At 37.3% G+C, this 19157-nt stretch overlaps 2 protein-coding genes across 15 annotated transcripts in view; one reads left to right on the plus strand and one right to left on the minus strand.

The window, feature by feature from the left end:
* Positions 1-19157, minus strand: part of fry (Protein furry) — a 53288-nt gene that overhangs the window by 12864 nt on the left and 21267 nt on the right. For all 14 annotated transcript variants that reach the window (XM_064688481.1, XM_064688491.1, XM_064688483.1 and 11 more), the window contains 4 exons: positions 927-1046; positions 731-864; positions 222-320; positions 18-152 (listed from right to left, as the gene is read on the minus strand). In XM_064688481.1, the coding sequence (XP_064544551.1) occupies positions 18-152; positions 222-320; positions 731-864; positions 927-1046 (488 nt within the window). The remainder of the gene's footprint in view (positions 1-17; positions 153-221; positions 321-730; positions 865-926; positions 1047-19157) is intronic.
* Positions 2408-18462, plus strand: CNMaR (CNMamide Receptor). Its single transcript, XM_064688526.1, has 7 exons — positions 2408-3251; positions 8502-8644; positions 8855-9075; positions 9464-9585; positions 11752-11870; positions 11990-12057; positions 18265-18462. The coding sequence occupies exons 1-7, from the start codon at positions 2580-2582 to the stop codon at positions 18360-18362; spliced, it is 1443 nt and encodes a 480-aa protein (XP_064544596.1). The 5' UTR covers positions 2408-2579; the 3' UTR covers positions 18363-18462.

A 19157-nucleotide genomic window follows, 5' to 3' on the forward strand; every position in this document is an offset into this window, starting at 1 on the left:
AAATATATGGTACTTACGTAGGGCAACAACTCGGTGGGGGCCATGCCGCTCATGATGACCAAATAGCGTAGTATGACCTTCAGATTGTTCGGCCAGAACTGGCACAATGTGCCCCACAGCTCCTCAATATCGCGCGGATGTGCATCGGAAAACTGTTAACAAATAGCGAGGCAATCAAGAGAGTTATTCAAAGTATTTAATGGAAAGCCACGCAAACTCACCTTGGCTGTTATATAAAATAGATTATTCAGTATCATTTCGGTGGCCTCAGTTGAACCGGTGCCCTCACGGCGTCCACGCGTGCCAGAATCCGGAAAGTACTGCGAACAAAGCACACAAGTTGAACAAATTACAAATGCTCTAGACGAAAATGCACGTTTAAGAGATACCCTGAACATAGCGTCAAGCTACATTCTTGTTTTATTTACATTTATCTTCAAACTTTTGTAGTCGCTGAGATTGAAGCAGACAAACAGAGTAACGAACATGGCTAGGTAGACCTAGCTCGTTGTCTTGATCAAGAAAAAACTTGCTTTATACGCTCGGAGACCCTTCTTTCTGCCTGTTACAAAACTATTATACCCTATTAACCAGCTTTCAATGGGTTCAGGGTACAAGGAGTGTCTGCAGCTGCTAGAGTCCAGGAATTTCAGGTTACACCAAACAAAAATGTATTCAACTATGCAAACTATCTGCTAACAACTATAGAGTTGGGCTATGCCATGCTCACCATAATATAGGATAGCGGCGTGGCGGGTGGCACGCTGGTGGCTACCAGTTCCATGTTCTGCAACCAGGGCAACAGACACTGCAGCAACAAGGCGCGCACATCGTCACGTGCGCTCTGAAAACGATGCGTTATCTCTGTAAATGTGAAAATGATTGAAAGCTGTTCGAATTTCTGACAAGCACTAAGAATAACTCACCTGAAAATATGGGCATGGTAAGCTCGGGACGCAAGTGTGCCAATTGCTTTGAAAGGAAACGCTGCGAACGACAATAGGCGGTGCTCAGCAGCTCGTCCAGAGTGCCCACTTTGTCATCCTCTGAAAGGCAACAGAGACAAATGAAAGTTCAATAAATGTCAAGAGTACGTGAATATCATTTTATAATGAAGCAATAAAACAATACCAACCACAAATATTATTTGCGGACATGATTTGTGGTTGGCTGGCGCTGTTGAGTGCTTGGCAACAACTGAGGGCACAACTGAGTGCCGGATGTTGTGACCAACTTCCGCTTCACATTTCCATTGGGGCCAAAAAGCTTTTCTAAGCCGGCGCTGGAAGTTCTTTACATCTGTTTCTATTTACTACAAACTATGTCAGCAGAGAGACCAACAACGACAACAACAACAACAAGCACAAGTATTGACAAGAGCTGCCACCTCGTAGAACCCAGTCACATATCCCAAGGTTCAATTAAATATCTGAAGGAGCAGACACACTTGTTGCTTCCGCGCTTACCCTGACCTGGTCACCTGTTGATTCAATGAATGAAATGGCGTCATTTGGCAATGCGCCGACGCCAAGGGGCGGCAAAAAGCTCAGCGGTTGTTTTGGCGCCTTCCAATGGCGGCGAAACGGCATATCAAGTTGTTTAAAAAGCCGCCTCAGCCATTGTCTCGGCTTAGTTTCGCGCGCTATGTCCTACAGGCTGCAGGTTCTTGAGTGGCACAAACAAATGAAGAACTGAGGCACAAACATAAGCCCGCCGTCGGTAAAAATAAAAACGTAAAGCTCAACGACTCCAATTGAGCAATTAGTTGATCTAACATTTGAACAAGTTTTTTGGCACTGAGTTGAAAATAAAAAGCCAAAAATTAAACGAAAAAGTTGTGGTCCAAGTTTCATAAAAAACCAAAACTTTTGCTGTGCACTTGACCGATTTCGGTGCGTGTGAAAAAGTTTTGAACTAAAAGCAATCAGGAAATATATAAATAAAAATTGAAGAACAAATATGAAACCGAATAAGAAACGTGTGAAAAACTTTCATGAAATGGCTCTTTGATAATTGCCTAAAAGTTCATTTAAGTTGAAAATTAAAACGTATACTAAATGGGAAAAAAAAAAAAAACAATAAATAAATATAAAAACAACTTGACATATTACTGAGTTTCAAACTTTAACAAAACATAATAATTAAAAACTTTTGTAGACGAAAATAATAGTTTAAAAACTAATTCATCTAAAAACTTTGCACAAATATTTTACAGATAGTTTTTGGTTATTTATTTAATTCAAATCTGCAGTGAAGAAAAGTTTTTACCTGTGTTTGGACAGTTTATTAAATTAAGCAACTTTTTACTTTTGATTTATTTTAAGTACAACTGAAAGTTGCACCTAATTAGTTTTGATTTTCTTTTTTTTTTTATTCAGCCCTGTTGTTGCTGTATAACTTTCAGAATATTAAATACAAGCCCGGGGAATATTAGTGAAGAGAGATTTGTGCACTCAGTGAGGAAAGCAACAACAAAGCGGCAGCAATAAACAGGCCGCAGGCCAAATGTAGCAAGAGAATTGTCACGACACTTGCAGTGGCATTGACAACTGTGCGACAACCACAGGACAAACGCAATTATGGCTAATCCCTACGAACCGACCACAATGACAGCAATGTCAAACGCAAGCCAGGACATATCGGCAGCAACACCAACAACAGCGACAACAACGCTCAGTTATACCACAGATAGCAGCAGGAATAACAACAGCAGCGAATTGGAGTACATGTCCGTTGAGGACGAGGAAATGTTGCACATTGCATTCCTTATCAGCGATTTTGTGAACAGATACTATGTGCCCATCATCTGTTGCACGGGCAGCATCGGCAACATACTCTCCGTCTTTGTCTTCTTTATGACGAAGCTGCGCAAGTTGTCATCGAGCTTCTATTTGGCCGCATTGGCCATCAGCGATACCTGTTTCCTGTGCGGCTTATTCATGCAATGGCTGAATTTCCTCAATGTGAACATCTACAATCAGAACTACTTCTGTCAGTTCTTCACATTTATCAGCTATTTGGCCAGCTTCTGTTCTGTGTGGTTTGTGGTCGCCTTCACCGTGGAGCGTTTCATAGCAGTCATGTATCCGCTAAAGCGTCAAATAATGTGCACCGTTCGACGGGCCAAAATCGTCTTACTTGGCCTCACATTGGCCGGCTGTGTGCATTGTGTGCCCTACATATTGATTGCCAAGCCCGTCTACAGTCCCAAGCTGAATGATACCATCTGCGATCTGAACACCTCGTATAAGGTGAGTATGGGCATGAGTATACTATGTTAAATGACTACTAGGCGTATGTGTGATATCTCAGAGCTACTCTATGGCAGCATTCACACATCAAACATGAAAACCTTTTCTATTGCATGTTTGTAATTCCGAAACTGGTGTCTTTTTGGTCGGACTTTAAATGGGTTGCCAATAACAACCGGCTGTGAATAGTGGCAGGAATGTTACAAGCGAGAGGCCAACAAAAGGTTGCCACAAAAGCACAGACTATGCCACATCCTATTGTAAATTCTTCGAAATTCATTTTACGCATACATTTTTTGATAAAATGCTTGACATTGTTTTTTGATCCCATTCTCTATAGAATTTGTACGAATTCACACAATTCATAACTCAAGACGAAGTAAAATCAAATAAAAATGTCAAAAAAACACTTTACCTGGCGCTTGAAGCTTGAAAAGTGCAAATAGATGTTTGAATATTTGATATATTAATAAATTTAATTGTTCGGCAGTCAATCATATACAAATTTAAATAAAACATGATTTGTTTTTGGCACATACAATCTGTTACTGACATTAAAACATCAACAGTAGGAAATCTATGCCCCTAAGCTAGAGTCTGATTGTGTCAAATAAAATCTGTGACTGACATTAAAACAGGTACTGCATAGTTTAGGGGCATACATTTGCTTGCCAGTGGGCAGAGATATTTAATCTTAACACACGAGTAGATATTTCTGCTTCAACCTCACATGAGCAGACGGACAACATTCTCTTATCACTTTGCGAACGGGTATTAAAACCAATTTCAGAACACGCTTCAGTAAATAAACGTATTGCTTAGCACTCGTCAAATACTTCTCTATCCTTTTGCTTTGCATGCCAAGGATTTCCGCTCATTTTCTGCTGCTGATAAAATCCGTATCTCTAAACATGAACTTTAATATTAAAAAAAAATCGACTTGCCAGCAGACGTCTGGCTGTTAACTTGATAGCTGCTCGCTTGAATATGCAACCAACTAAAGCTGATTCGTTTGGCATAATGCGACGCTCTTAAAGTTGCCGCTGGTTAATGGAATTTGACTTTGCTGGTGGCCAATTAGCAAAATGAAAATATTAGGAAAAAAAAAATTATATCAATTGTTAACAAGCTAAGCCCAAAGCTAAATTCGTACAATTTTTGGCCACAAAAAAGGATAGACAATCCCTAGAACCAATAATAACATTGCGTAAACGCCGCCAATTAATCAAACGCGCAGTTTGTTCAGCCAACTGCTGAGTGAGTTAGGCGCAAATTGACAATTTATTAGGGCGAGCCAACAAATTAGAAGCCCAAATTTAACACAAAAAGCAGCAGCATGTCACAGCATACCAAAGGACTAGGCCAAAACAAAAAGTAGCTAACCACAAGAATGCCCTGCAAGCAGTTAGGTTAGCTTAATGATATGAAAGAATCGTAAAATTGCACGTTACAACAAACAAAGCTCGTGAAAATATATCCATAAAAAACTTCTAAGATTATATACTGCTTCTGCCTACAATCCATATATATAACTGTTTTATACCTCCTTTCATTTAATTCAATTAATTAATCGAAGACAAGCTCAGCCTAGAAAGCGGCCTACAAACACAAATATATCAAGAATTTACCACTTAGCATCATATTACACCTTGATATCAGGATTAGTTTACAAGCTACATCCCATCAAATCATATTCCCCGCTTACCCTTTCTGTTTATAGGGTATATAGTACCAGTGTGTTGTACAAAGACCGCAAGTAAAACTAAGGCAAACATTTTTTTTTTTGACCGCAACACAAAAGGACAAAACCAAACAGTTGCTAAAGAAGCACAGCCAAAACGTGCCCAGCCATCAAACATTGGTTATGGGCGTGTCCAATTGGTAGTCACACGGACAAAAAATTCCACACACAAAATGGAAAGGTCCTGACTGAAAATTTGCTTAGGTGTTCGTTAAATCTCGAATTTCTGTTTACATTGTGTTGACGCTCTATAACAATAACTGACAGTGGGTAGGGGAGGGGGAGCCTGAAATTCAATGCTAATTTCCAGACAGTGCAAGTCAAACAAGCAAAACAAAATGTCCAACCACCAAAAACAAATATTCCTCGAAAAGCGATCGCATCTATTAGCCAAATTGGGCACGGCGACAACTGAAGCGTTAAGTTTATAACAAAGCCGCGCCCATCAAGATGATAAAGTACCCATTTTTTGTTGTTGTTGTATATATTCAAGTACAATACGCACATCTGAGACATTTCAAATTCAATCAGTAACGAGAAAATACGAATGAGAGAGAGAAAAATAAAATAAAAACGGGGACGAGACAAACATTTGCTGCCGGCGAACACGTCGTATGAGCGATGCGGCCATATTTACCGTATCAACAAGCGAGAGGGGGGGGGGGGGGGCAAATGCTTTCGGGGTATTGCGCCTTGCCACATTGTTGCAACATCTCGAGGCTGGTCTGCGCTGTAGATCGATGGCTATGCGTGGGGTTTTCGGTATTGACGGCAAACAATATTGAAAATTGGATATATTTGTGGATGGGCGAAGTTAAATTTGGAAAATATGCAAAGCAACAGCGTTTTTTTTTATCTTGTATTTTCTTGGACTCGGTTGACATTGTGAGCGTGTTGAAAGGAGCTGCTAATGCTAAAGTATTTTGTACACAGAATCTGCAAATTGGCCGGAAAGTTAGCCATGTGCAAAGGCGACAGGCGTGGGCCAGACGTTCGTTAAATTGAATTAAATGTAATTGGTAATAAGTACATTAGAATGTCTAAAAATGCGGCCCCAGCAGATGGCCAATGAAATATGTTTAGGAACACTGGGAGGAAATTAACTGTCGTTAATTAAAAAGCTATATTTAAATCATGTCTGCAGAATAAAATAACTTTTGGCTTGGTTCACGGCTCGAAGATACAGTCCTTAGATTAGGGATATGATCAAATCTTTCTCTCGACTTCCTTTTCTAACTCTTTGATTCTTGTTACTTTTCAAATTCATGACCTCAGTTCTTGATCTTGATTAAAGCCTAAAACATGTTAACTAAGCAAAATCTTTAACATGTTTAGTCTATAAGCCAAAAAATACGGAAACTCCCATCAATCTATTTCGCTGACTCTATGGTTATGTTGATTATTATGCTTGCTACAGGCAACTGACAGCCCAATTGAAAACCAAATTATGTTTCCCAAAATTGTGTAGAACTAATAATACATGTATTTATTATATGTGATTAGTGCTTTTAAATCAATCAAGCTCCAGAAATCCACAGCTGACATTCATATGGCTGCTTAGCAGCTTATTACGGACTGAGTAGATTTTGATTAAAATTGCGGCCAGTCAATGTCGGCACGCACTTTGCTGGCAGCTTTCCCAGAGGCAGCAGCTGCTGGTCAATTACATCTTTAATATAATGTATGTGGTAACTATATATACACAAGTGTGTCTTAAAGCTGTGCCAAAGCATGCCCCTAGTTGCTGCCACAGGCAAGTCTGTCAGCGTTGCACAGCACAACTTAACATCTTGAGCAGTTTCTGCAGAAGCTCTCGATTCGAAATGCCAAGTTTATAATCGAGCTGGGCAAATTGGCGCCTTCCAAAGGCTGCTAAGCTAGCACTTCCTGCAACTAGGACCCGTAATCGAATATGCTTAATATGATTGCAACAGACTTAAACTGTGTGCCACAACATACGTTACAGCAACAAAAGCAACAACAACAACAACAACAGCAACCACATGCAGTTCATTGAAAATGTATGAGCTATTAAGCTTTGATCAACTCGACACGCGGCCCAAATGTAATCATACAACAAAAATGTTGATAAATAAGAAAGAAAAATAAAATTGAATTTATCCGTAAATGGGCTCAAATTGTAAAAGGGGCCAATCAAATTGCTTTAATTGATTGCATAGTAGAGGAAGGGTTAAGCCAAACTTCCCCCACAGTACCCTAGGCTTTTTTATGTAGAGCCGAATTACTTTGAATCGTATCCCTAATCTCACCTTTGTCAATTAACCCTTTGGCTATATTTTAGCGCCGTTTTAATTGCTTAATTCAACAACAAGATACAATTGAATCTCATTTAGTTTGCTTCTGTTTTCGCATTATATCGAATGCTAATTAAAAAATTCTTATTTTTTGCAAATATCTTTGCACATTTATGCCGCGAATGGCATTCGTTTCAGAATTTAATTAGCATCTGAATATTGATCTAGAAATGTTCTGTAAGCGGATATTAAATAACAAATTTGCATTTCTGTGGCTGGCATTTAAATTCACAGCGGCGGCAGCAGCAGGTGTGCAGAAAATTAATAAATTTATTTAATTATCTTTATATTTTTTCGTGCTATGTTTATAGTGGTTTTGGCTTTTTTTCTATAGAGACCTATTAAATTGCATGCGAGCTGCTTTCGCTGGAAATATTAATATTTTCCATAGAGTCAAGGCTTAATATTTTCCGTTAAATAATCTCGAATATCAGGAATAGCAACAAGAAACGTATGTAATGAAAATCCACAGCAACAATTGAAATTTTCCAAGAAAAGGGTAATCCAAGCGCCGACGGAACTATAAAATCAAAAAATACAGGTACCAAAAATAGCTTTATGCTCGGATTAATAGTTTCCGACTAGGAAAATTGCCAGAGCTGTTGCTGTAGAAAGAAAAGCAACAGATAAATATTCTTTCAATAAAGTGGAATATACTGCTATGGAGTTCATTTAAATAACAATTCTTGTACAAGCTTCTTTACATTGATAGTTAACTCCAGCTGGGCCTCTGTGCCTTGCTAAATATATTTTTCCAATTCTTTTGTAATTTCTCTTTCGGTGAGTTATCTTGTTATCAAATGCTTTCTAGCGAAAACTTTCAAACCTATTAAAAAAACGATTTTTTAAAGTTTTTTTTAAGCCAAGCACGAGCTGGCGCAGCGAGTTTTTGCACGGACCAAACGTTGTTAACTCTTCTTGGAAATTCGCAAGCGAAATTTTAAACGAATGTTTTGTGCGCTGTTCAATCGGAAAAAAAGAAAGCGATCCCTTTTATTTTGTTAGCTGCACTTTCGTTCTGTTTTTTTTTTTTTTTTATATTATCTTATATCAAGAATAATTCAATTTGTCTGTAGTTTCGCACAAAGTAAATTACGCATACGATGCGTTGCCAGCTGCTGTTTGTAATTGGATTAAAAGGCAAACAAAATCAATTTCAGGCAAATTTCTAAATTTGTTTATTTTTATTTGCAGGAGCAATTGGCTCTTTTCAACTACTGGGACTCGATTGTTGTCTATGCGGTTCCCTTTACAACCATTACAGTGCTGAATACCTGCACCGGCTGCACCGTTTGGAAATTTGCAACTGTTCGACGCACACTGACAATGCATAAGATGTGAGTAGATATTGTGAAAAATGAATAGTAAATTTCCCAGTGGAAATTCAGTTGCAGCGTGCAGCTAGCTTTGTGTATTGTACAATGTTGATTTGTTGCTGGCATAATTTCTGATTTGGCCAATGTGATTGCAATGCACGCTGCGTTTTATATTTATGAGGGCAATCTTCATCTAATCAAGTACGAATGCGCTTTGTTGTATTCATGCAGGAAGCCACAGATAACTAACGTACCAGCAAATGCAACAACTGGCGGTGGGGTGGCAGCTGCCACTTATCGCATTTCAGCATCGCTGAGGCGTCAAAAGTCAACTGGCACACACCCAAGCGGACAGCACAGTGTGTCAAGGCAAACCGAGCAACAACAGCAACAACAACAACATCGACACGATGCCAGGTCTCAACACCATTGCGAAATAACACAGAAAACGGGTAAGACACCAAAGATGCAGTTAGTTGTAGCCACTTGACAGGACATAATGCTCATTTAAACTAAATGACAGCCAGACACACACTTGCCACACACACACTTGCCACATACACACACACACTCGCACAGCCAGGTTGGCAACTTTCCCTTAAGCCATTAGCTGCCAACTTTGGCGCGCACAAAAGCTCAACAATTAGCCACCTGCAACATATGACAACGTGCAAAGCAGCGTGAAAATGCAAACTACTTAAGAGTTACTTTCAGCACGCAATGTAAACTTTTTTTATAGTCAACTTAAATAATTTCAAAGCTAATTGCGCACGTTCTACATAAAATATATATACGCTCCTTTCGTCTGTCTCTTACACGCCCAACTTGTTTATTATGCAGGACGCCGCAAGGTGCAAAACTCGTCGCAATTGAAGGTGACCAAAATGCTGCTCATTGTCTCCACGGTTTTTGTCTGCCTGAATTTACCGAGCTGCTTGCTGCGCATCGAAACCTATTGGGAGGTAAGTGCCTAATAATTTCACACGATATGAACAAGTAATACGAACTAAACACGGGACTGTCAGACGAGATTTTTGACAATGTATAGAAATATGTTAAATTATTTTCATTTTTATTTTAATCTTTAACTATATAAATGAAACTCTTTGTCCTGACTGACTAAATGATAGATAATCAACGCACAGTCCAAGCTGTAAGAGCTAGAATTAGGTGACTTTTTCACTCAAGAAATCATGAGGATTCCACTCGAAAGTGTGGAATGTATCCCACCAATAGCTGAACACGATTGTATGAATCTGTTTTGTATCTCAACCGTTCGGCTTTTAACTCCATTCCCAACATCTCTGTAAAATATTCTTTCATATGTAAAATCCCAATAATGCAAATAAAAACAACTTGAATAACTAAAAATTGCCCGTGCAAAGCCGGGTAATACACACTAGTACGTTATGGATAGCATTGGTTTTGACCAGCGTCAAATCCAATTACCGTTGTCGTTGAGAAAAACATGACCCAAACTCTAATTAATGCAAAAACTTTGCAAATTTCCAAACAGAAAGCATATGCAAAGGCACATAAATTGCGCATACGCCGCATGAGCTGCTCGAAAACTGTGTCCATTTGTGGTGAGAATGATAACAACAACAGAAATCAGCACTACACGTGTTGCCCTTAATAATTAATTAAAATTTACCAAGAATTAGGCAAACAGCGGGTCAGTTGGTCAAAGCTCAAGTAAATATAAATAACACAATCCCAGCATGTTGTCGTACAGTTCATGTAACTGCAGCAGAATAAAGAAAGTTTTATTATTGCGCCAGCAGCAGCAACTAATTAACAATGTCCATATCTGAGCTGCGAACAGAAAGGAGCCCCCGCACAAGATTAAATACAGACACTATTTATAGCGAGGACGAGAATATCTTGACGCAAATACAGCAAAGCATATTAATGCATGCCTCGCAGTGGGTCGGTATCCGTAAATATCTGGATAATTAGCGCCTCATTATATTCCAGTGTGAGAAAAAAAGAATTGAATGGATTTTAGTAAGTAATTGCCAAATCACAAAACGGTCAAACATACAGAAAGAAAAAAAACATTATAAGGAAACATATTAAAGAAGCACTGGCGGATATAATATCCTGGTTAGACAGACTTAGCTCGTTACTTTGATTGGGCTAAACATCTCGGCATCTTCACGCTTGATGTCAAATCCGAGTGAGGGCTTGAGTGAGTGCTTAAGTTGCTTTAAACAAATTATTTTATATATCCTGGCATGCTAGATATGGCATCGTCGCTTTAGCTACGCACATGTATATGTATAACATGCCAGGCAAAGCTTTGGCTTTGAAACATTGAGTGGGGGCTGCTGTGCGTGGATGCTTTTGCCATATAATTAAGATTTAATTAGTTTGTGTACTTTTGACACCGTTGAATCGTAAAAAACGGAACTGAAATAAACAAAAAAAAATATTAAAAAAAAACTCTTTACGACACTTTACAGGATTTAATTACATAAGTATCCTTTTAATGGGTTACTGCGATATCAACTACACACACACACACACAGAGAGACCATGTTCTCATAGTACATCATGTGCCCAGGAAAAGGATTTGCCGATAATTTTTTAAAGTTTCCGTTTTTGGCGGCGCATAAATCACACTTAAATACGCTTGAATAAACTCAGAGATTGTAAAAAAACTTATTTTATGGTCCGTATTCCCAGTTTCACAAACATGGCGTGTCAAAACTTTTGTGGCTTTCCATTTTTCATATGGTTTTCCGTTTGGTATGCGCATGTCAGAGGTTCGAAAGCTGATAGAATGAATGAATAGCAAATTGTTTGAACATGCGGCTGGCATTGAACATTGATTGCGACATGAAATTAATTGAGCGGAAGGGTTTTTGGCAGGGCAGCCGATTGGAAATGTCGAATAGGCTCAACAGGTTACCAAAACACGTTTATGGCCAACACATGCTACACGGTCTAATGAGAAAGAAAGAAAATCCTTCTACCAAGAAAAAGTTATTAAGGTCTTAAGGAAACTGCTTATCACAATCACAAGTAGTTGCATAAATTGTATAAACGCAAGCTTTAAGACAATTAAATCAAAAAGATATATATATCTAAAATTCTATTAACAAGCATATATTTATTCTACCCAGACTCAAACTTCCAAAACGCAGAATACAACAATTGTTTTGCAGTACATTTTCAATGCGTTCTTCATAACAAATTTTGGCATCAATTTTGTGCTATATTGCGTGAGCGGACAAAATTTTCGGTAAGTAGTCAAAGCATGTGTAAGTTCCTTACAATATATCATTGAAAATTATATAATTCATCATCTTAATTTTGAAAAGCTCTTTACTGTAATTATCTTTTCTTATATATGCATTACAGCAAAGCTGTGCTCAGCATTTTCCGGCGCGTCTCTTCGGCCCAACGGGAAGGCATCACTCAAGTGACAGGTAAGTGAACGGGGCAAATAATTAAGCCATTGCCCAAGCGACTCGACTGACTATATTCAAAGAAATGAACATTTTATTACGAAAATAAGAACATAATTAACTTGAAATGCCGAAAGAGCTGCAGGGGGCAGACACAACAACATAAATTAGAAAACAAATTTTAAACACAAACATTGCTTGAGTGACATACAGGTTGCTCGCAGCTATATATATGCATGTGTGTATATTTTATCGCCATATCCTGTTTAATTTACTTTAAAATTAAAGAATTGCTTTAAACAATTAACGAATTTATAGAATCTGAGTAGAAAAGGGCCAATAAGCAGTATAAGTAAAAGTAGTAGAATAAAAACTAGTTAAGGAATAAGAAGTGGCAGTAAAAGTAGCAGTGGTATAAATAATGGTATGCATAGTTGTAGTAGTAGCAGCAGCAGTTGATATAGTATATAATAGTAGTAATGGTGGTATTTGTAGAAGTAGAAATATAATTATAAGTAGAAGTAGTAGAAGTTGAAGTAGAAATAGAAGCAGATGTGGAAGCAGAAATAGAAGTAGAAGTAGGGGTAGAAGTAGAAGTAGAACTACTTCTACTACTTCTATAATACTTCTACTACGTATTATAGAAGTAGTAGAAGTAGAAGAAGAAGTAGTTGAAGTATAAACAGAAGCAGATGTGGAAGCAGAAGTAGAAGTAGAAGTAGGGGTAGAAGTAGAAGTAGAACTACTTCTACTACTTCTATAATACTTCTACTACGTATTATAGAAGTAGAAGTAGAACTACTTCTACTACTTCTATAATACTTCTACTACGTATTATAGAAGTAGAAGTAGTAGTATTAGAAGTAGGAGTAGAAGTAGAAGTAGAAGTAGAAGTAGAAGTAGAAGTAGAAGTAGAAGTAGAAGTAGAAGTAGAAGTAGAAGTAGAAGTAGAAGTAGAAGTAGAAGTAGAAGTAGAAGTAGCAGTAGAAGTAGAAGTAGAAGTAGAAGTAGAAGTAGAAGTAGAAGTAGAAGTAGAAGTAGAAGTAGAAGTAGAAGTAGAAGTAGAAGTAGAAGTAGAAGTAGAAGTAGAAGTAGAAGTAGAAGTAGAAGTAGAAGTAGAAGTAGAAGTAGAAGTAGAAGTAGAAGTAGAAGTAGAAGTAGAAGTAGAAGAAGAAGTAGAAGTAGAAGTAGTATAAGTTTTAGAAGTAAAAGTAGAAGTGGAAGTGGAAGTCTAAATATAAGTAGAAGAAGTAGAAGTAGTTTTCACAGAAGAAGTAGAAGTAGTAGAAGATGAAGAGAAGTAATAGTAGAAGAAGAAGTAGAAACAGCTGAAGTGGAAGTGGAAGTAGTAGTAGTAAAAGTATTAGTAGTAGTAGTAGTAGTAGTAGTAGTAGTAGTAGTAGTAGTAGTAGTAGTAGTCGTAGTAGTAGTAGTAGTAGTAGTAGTAGTAGTAGTCGTAGTCGTAGTCGTAGTAGTAGTAGTAGTAGGAGTAGAAGTAATAATAATTGCAGACGTATTAGTAATACCAGTAAAAAAGTAGAAAAAGCAGTTAAAGTAGAAAAATTCATTAAAAAAAACAAATAAAAATGAAAACTAATATAAATAAAACAGATTTCAATGCTTCACACAGAGAAGGAGTTACAAAAAATCTTTTTTTTCCATTTCATTCTCTTTTTGCCTCTGATCTCTAACATGCAAAAGACTCTGAAAGTAGAGTATAGTTAGCTTAGAGCCGCAACAAATCTTACATTTTACAGCCCTTTGCTCTTTAAACAAGATAATCAATTATTAAGAAAAACACAAAATGTTAAACGTATTAAGTCAAAAGTACTGCACATTGCCAAAGGCAATGTTGTTGCTCTGAGAATATTTGCAAGTTTTGTACGCAGTCAATCAGACGTAAGACAAACAAAAAACTGACGAGCGCTATATATTTATTAAAACAACAAATACCAATCTATCGCTAGAGATATTTGTGCGCATTTTAAAGATTTAACTTAAGAGGCCACCGCAAATGGGCGTAATTCAATGTACTTTTTACGATTTCGTGGCATCTTTTCAAGTTGCATAATTGATGAATGCCTAAATTGGCGGCGCTTCAAATTGTAGTTGCAAGTCGTAAAAATACAGGCACCTATAAAGATTATTCGATTAAAAATGTATATTTTAATTTGGCAATAAATCCGAACTGTCGAGGCTATGAAAAAGTCAAATGTGAAGCATTTGGCAGGATATGAAGCTAAATGCAACTGCGCAGAAAAATTGTTGAATCTAAATCAAATTAAATCAAATGCTAAAACCTGACGATGGCAACAGCAGCAGCCACAACAATAACAACAACAACAACCATAACAACGAGTCATGCTGCCAAGGTTAAAAGGATCAAAACATTCAAAAGGTTTTGTGTGTTGCATACAAATATTGACAGCCCATCCCTATGCCAGAGGTGTGACAAGGCAAGGCAACAGACAACAGCCAACTGTTGGGGGCGGGGTCTCGGAACCGTTGGTTACATCAAATAAAATTAACGTTGCCATTGACACAGCCAACACAATTATTAAAAAATTGTGCTGCTACTCCGGCTTGTGTTTTTTTTTCTCGCAATAGTAAGGATTGCTTTTTATATAGACATGCATATGTCTCGTGGCTCACAAACTCGGAAGCTGCAGAGAGCTGGTTAAGGATTACTGTCCAGCTACTGCCATAAAGCTTACTGTACGGACGCTTTTAGTTCGTTAGTCCGTCAACAACTGTTCAAACAGTGACCAACGGTTCGCCTTATGTACTGCAGGATTTAAGCAAGACTGATATTTACTGTAGCTGCCCAATGGCAAATTATAGCACAAATATTGAATTAGAATTTTACAGGATCCCCTAAACAAATTCTGAACGGATTTTTTTTTTTTTTGAATAAATCGCGGTTGGTAAAAGCAATGGAAGCAAATGCAATCAGATTAGTTGGGATTTGATTGAAAGCAATCTCGTGCTCAAAGTCTTGTTAATAGGTTTAAGAGGAGCCGCCTTTGAAATCCATTGTATCTGAATTCAAAGTAAGTTTTTAGGGAGATAATTTACAAGAGGTGGAATTTCCAGCTAATGAAACTTTAAAAAGCTGATGCTTAGATTTTATAAAATGTTATAAATATATACTCTTGGGCGGTATAAACAGCTTACGCGGCAGAATTTATACAAGCTAGTCTGTTAGTTTTTATGTCAAACAATGTTAATAAATAACCAAATATTATTAATAGAAAACAGGTGATTACTGCTCTAAGCTGTGAGAGATGTTAGCTACAATGCGATATTTTTAAACAAAAAACGTACTGGTTTGAGCATAGTTTTGCAAGCGCTGTTAAATGTGAAACATAAGATTGCCTTCCCTAATACCATCCCTGAAATAGAAAACCCTTCATTGGTAATAATACATAGACCGTGCTGCTAGCAGGAGACCAAAACACAGCAGGAAGTCGAAGATAAAACATTATAAAACATAAAACATAACTAAATACTAAATAACTGAACTACACAAAATATCGTAAATGTACAAACAAGATAATTTCCCAAACGAAAACACTTCTTACGCAAGTATCGCATAGAGCAAAGGCCAAGCCTCTAATTAAAGCTACTGCCAGGCCAGCGCATCAAATCTCGTAATTGAATGAACTCATTAACAGATTTTAGGCTTACGATGGCAAAAGACATTGCAATAGGGCGACAGTTTTGCTAAACGGCTAAAACAAAAGCATTCAGATAACGCACTTATTGCATAATTTTCCTTTGAACTCAATAACGTAACTCGGCAGTTATAATTTCAATTCAGTTTGCGTACAGCTCAAATTTCACAAGCATCCCGAATTTTTCGTAGGGTTTTAATTTTCTCAGCACAAAAGCGCGCGCGTGGTAGCCAATTTAATGAGTGTTTGCTTCGCAAATTTCAACCGGGCAGCAGTAGTTAATCACGACTTTGATTGGCTAAAGCAATCGCCATAGTTTCATGCGCACGCACACACACGCACACGCACACAGAGGCAGACAAACATCACACACACTCTTTGTTAAATGCGTATTGCTCATACGCCCTGCGTTACCGTTACGTGCGCTGCATACAATGTACGCGCTCACGGGCACTCAAACAGTGCCCCGCTCATTACGGTTTTTTGTCTATTGGTCCCTATTGAATATTGCGAACGCCCCGAGAGCACTCTACGTACGCGCATCCTGGCGGCAGTATGCTGCCTGCCACGTCAATCACAGCAACACCCTCGAGGCTTCCCGGCTGCTTAGCTATTAAAGCTGACAAACAAAAATAACATAAAGATATATGCTATATCTATATATACATATATAGCTGTGCTTATAAATTAAGCTTAGACCAATTGTGGGCGTGGCACGTATGCCGCACATTTCCATTAGCACACAGATATGAATGCCCTCTGACTTTTGAGTGTTTGACTTTTATGTGATAGCCAGGCCATATAATGGCCTTTGTTATTTGGCCATATAATTTAGTTAATAATTCACCCGGGACCACACAATAAGCCAACGACGCATCAAGGACAATCAAATGGAAGCGTCATCATTAATCTTGTACACAAATATATAAATAGAAAGTTTGCCAAAAGGTTTGAAGGCCAAGTGCCCATTTGCTCATTTATGATAATCAAATTCGCAATTGCACAAAAACTCCGACTAAAACTGACTTAAACATCGCAGACACTTTCTAATTAACTTTATAATAAATTCATTTAAGACAGGCAGCAGCTGGCGACGCTTTAAGAACCCCTTTCTCGAAATTTATCATGCGACATTATTTGCTGGTGACAATTTTCATTTTTAGTACGGCTTTTGTTTTTGACATCAGAAGCACGCGCCTAAAAGTCTTTGCATAAGAAATTCATTTTGCTGGCTAAAAAATGTGAAAATTTATATTCACATATATATTTAAAAAATAAAACGCCCAGCTCAATATTTCGCAGTTGTTTACCAACTTCAGTGAATGTGTGTGTGTGTGTGTGTGTTTGGGAGGTGTGTATGTGTCTGTTGGCTAGCGTGTGCATGATTGATTGGCAGAGATTGTCTAGAAATACAATATGCCCAAATAAAAATATTGACAGCCGACGGCCGATAAAATATTACGCTCAATAAGAGACAATCAAATATTTTCAAATTAGCTTAAAAATTGTATAATTTATTAAAAAGTTATGATGGCAAAAATATTTTACACAAAGAAAATTCATTTGCAAGTCGCTTAGTTTGAAGCAAAATGCCTTCAGCCGTTAAATATTTATCGAAAATGAATTGATAATTAATTACAATTCAATCTTCAAATATTTGTGTAAATTTGTATGTTTATAAAGCAATTTTTAGGTTAAGTGACAAAGTTAAGCCCACGCCCAAATGTATGCTACATTTTAAAGGAGCTTAACTGCATTTAATTGAGGCTCGGCCCAAAATTGACCAAAATTAGTGGCTCGACTTCTGCGCTGTGCTGATAGGGTCACAAATCCCCAGTAAGGGTCACATGAGCAAAAGCAATAGCAACAAAAAAAAAATGTACAAATTATGACCCGCTTTCGCAGCTAATGCAAATACAAATCTAAATTGAAATCGCAACTGTCGAGCACGCAAATAACGACCAGAAAATAAAAGAAATACAAATAAAGGTCAAAAGCTGGTTAAGGGCTGAACCGAAAGGGCAAGTACACATAAACTAACGGCATGAAGAATGCAAGGTATAAAATATTTGGTCTACAGATAATTGAATAATAACTAAATTCATTTAAAAAAAAAGAGAGAAAAACCAGGTAAATTGAATTTACATAGAAAGTACTAAAGCGAAATGCTGGCTGGGTTTAAGTTATGTCTTGTATAGCTAAAATTACATAATATTTTGCTGGAATGCTTATGAGAAACAGAGCTCAATTTATTTTGATTGAAATATTTGTGAATGAAACCAACATAGTTAAAATGTTATGATACCCCACAACTACGTACAAACAGCACCCGTTCAATCACACACACATACACTCGGCTTATATTACGTCGATACGTCAATAATATTTTAAACAGCGCTTGAGCGGCAACAACGGCGCCTCCACTTAATGAGTTTTTGCCTCAAAGCACAATCATTTATAAACTCCTCAATATTTGCCACTCTTTCCCAACTGTTTTTCCGCACTTCTTCACACGCATTTCACTACTTGTTCTTGTTCTTGTTTCTCTCCATAGTATCCGAGTATTGCCGCAACACGGGCACCTCGACTAGGCGCCGCATGATGACGCAGCATTGCTGGAATGAAATGCACGAGCTGCATCCACTAAGGTAAAGGAAAATTGGCGTGAAAATTACATTCGGCGCAAATAAAAACAAAATGGTGTACACTTAGGAATTCCATTTTTTTTTAATTATACGGATTGCAAAAAAATAAAAATGGCAAAAAGAAATCCAATATCGTATTTCAGTAAGTTAAAAGAAGAAGAATTGTTTGTGATGTTCAAGTCGAAGTAGGTATAAAAAATGTTTAAAAGGCGAAGTGAGCAAAACGAAAGCTGACTCAGCTAAAAAAAAATAATTAAACAAAAGCCAAAAAAAGTACTTTAAACGCTGACAAAAAAAGAAAACAATATATTTGTTAATGTCTTAATCAACACACTAAACCGAATTTTCTCCCACACTTGCAAAGAAGTTGTCAGCTTTATACAGACAAAATAAACGTATTTTTAAAAATGTTGTGTAAATGAAATTTTAATTATGCTTAAATAATGCTTAATGCTTGATCGCGCTAATTCAGTTGAATTATCATAAATTGAAAATGAATTGCATTAGTCGACCGCATGTACTTGTTAAATGTTAAACACTAACGGAAATTATTGTAAATCCAACTATGTAATAAATGTAATAATAAATATTCATTATGTTCACTGAATGCTCTCTAATTGATTTTGCAAAACTTTCGCTTTTCCGTAGAATTGAAGGCGAAACTTTAAACGATTTCGGACGCAACAAGCAAATATCTCAATCGAATTATCTAATCATAATCGAGTTCTTCAATTATATAAATGCATTTGGGAATATCTTCTACAAACTTAATTACGCATTAAATATATTTTGTTTATTTATT

This window comes from Drosophila montana, unplaced genomic scaffold (genome assembly GCF_035044405.1).
Source record: "Drosophila montana isolate Dmon_TW-CO22-7 unplaced genomic scaffold, ASM3504440v1 contig_3213_1, whole genome shotgun sequence".
NCBI classification, from domain to species: domain Eukaryota; kingdom Metazoa; phylum Arthropoda; class Insecta; order Diptera; family Drosophilidae; genus Drosophila; species Drosophila montana.

What these genes read in the sequence shown, in the direction of transcription:
- CNMaR (XM_064688526.1), top strand. Translation starts at nt 2,580, where the DNA reads ATGGCTAATCCCTACGAACCGACCACAATGACAGCAATGTCAAACGCA. An exon ending in ACACTGACAATGCATAAGAT is followed by an intron (nt 8,645 to 8,854) that starts GTGAGTAGATAT and finishes GTATTCATGCAG; the next exon opens with GAAGCCACAGATAACTAACG. An exon ending in CGAAATAACACAGAAAACGG is followed by an intron (nt 9,076 to 9,463) that starts GTAAGACACCAA and finishes TTTATTATGCAG; the next exon opens with GACGCCGCAAGGTGCAAAAC.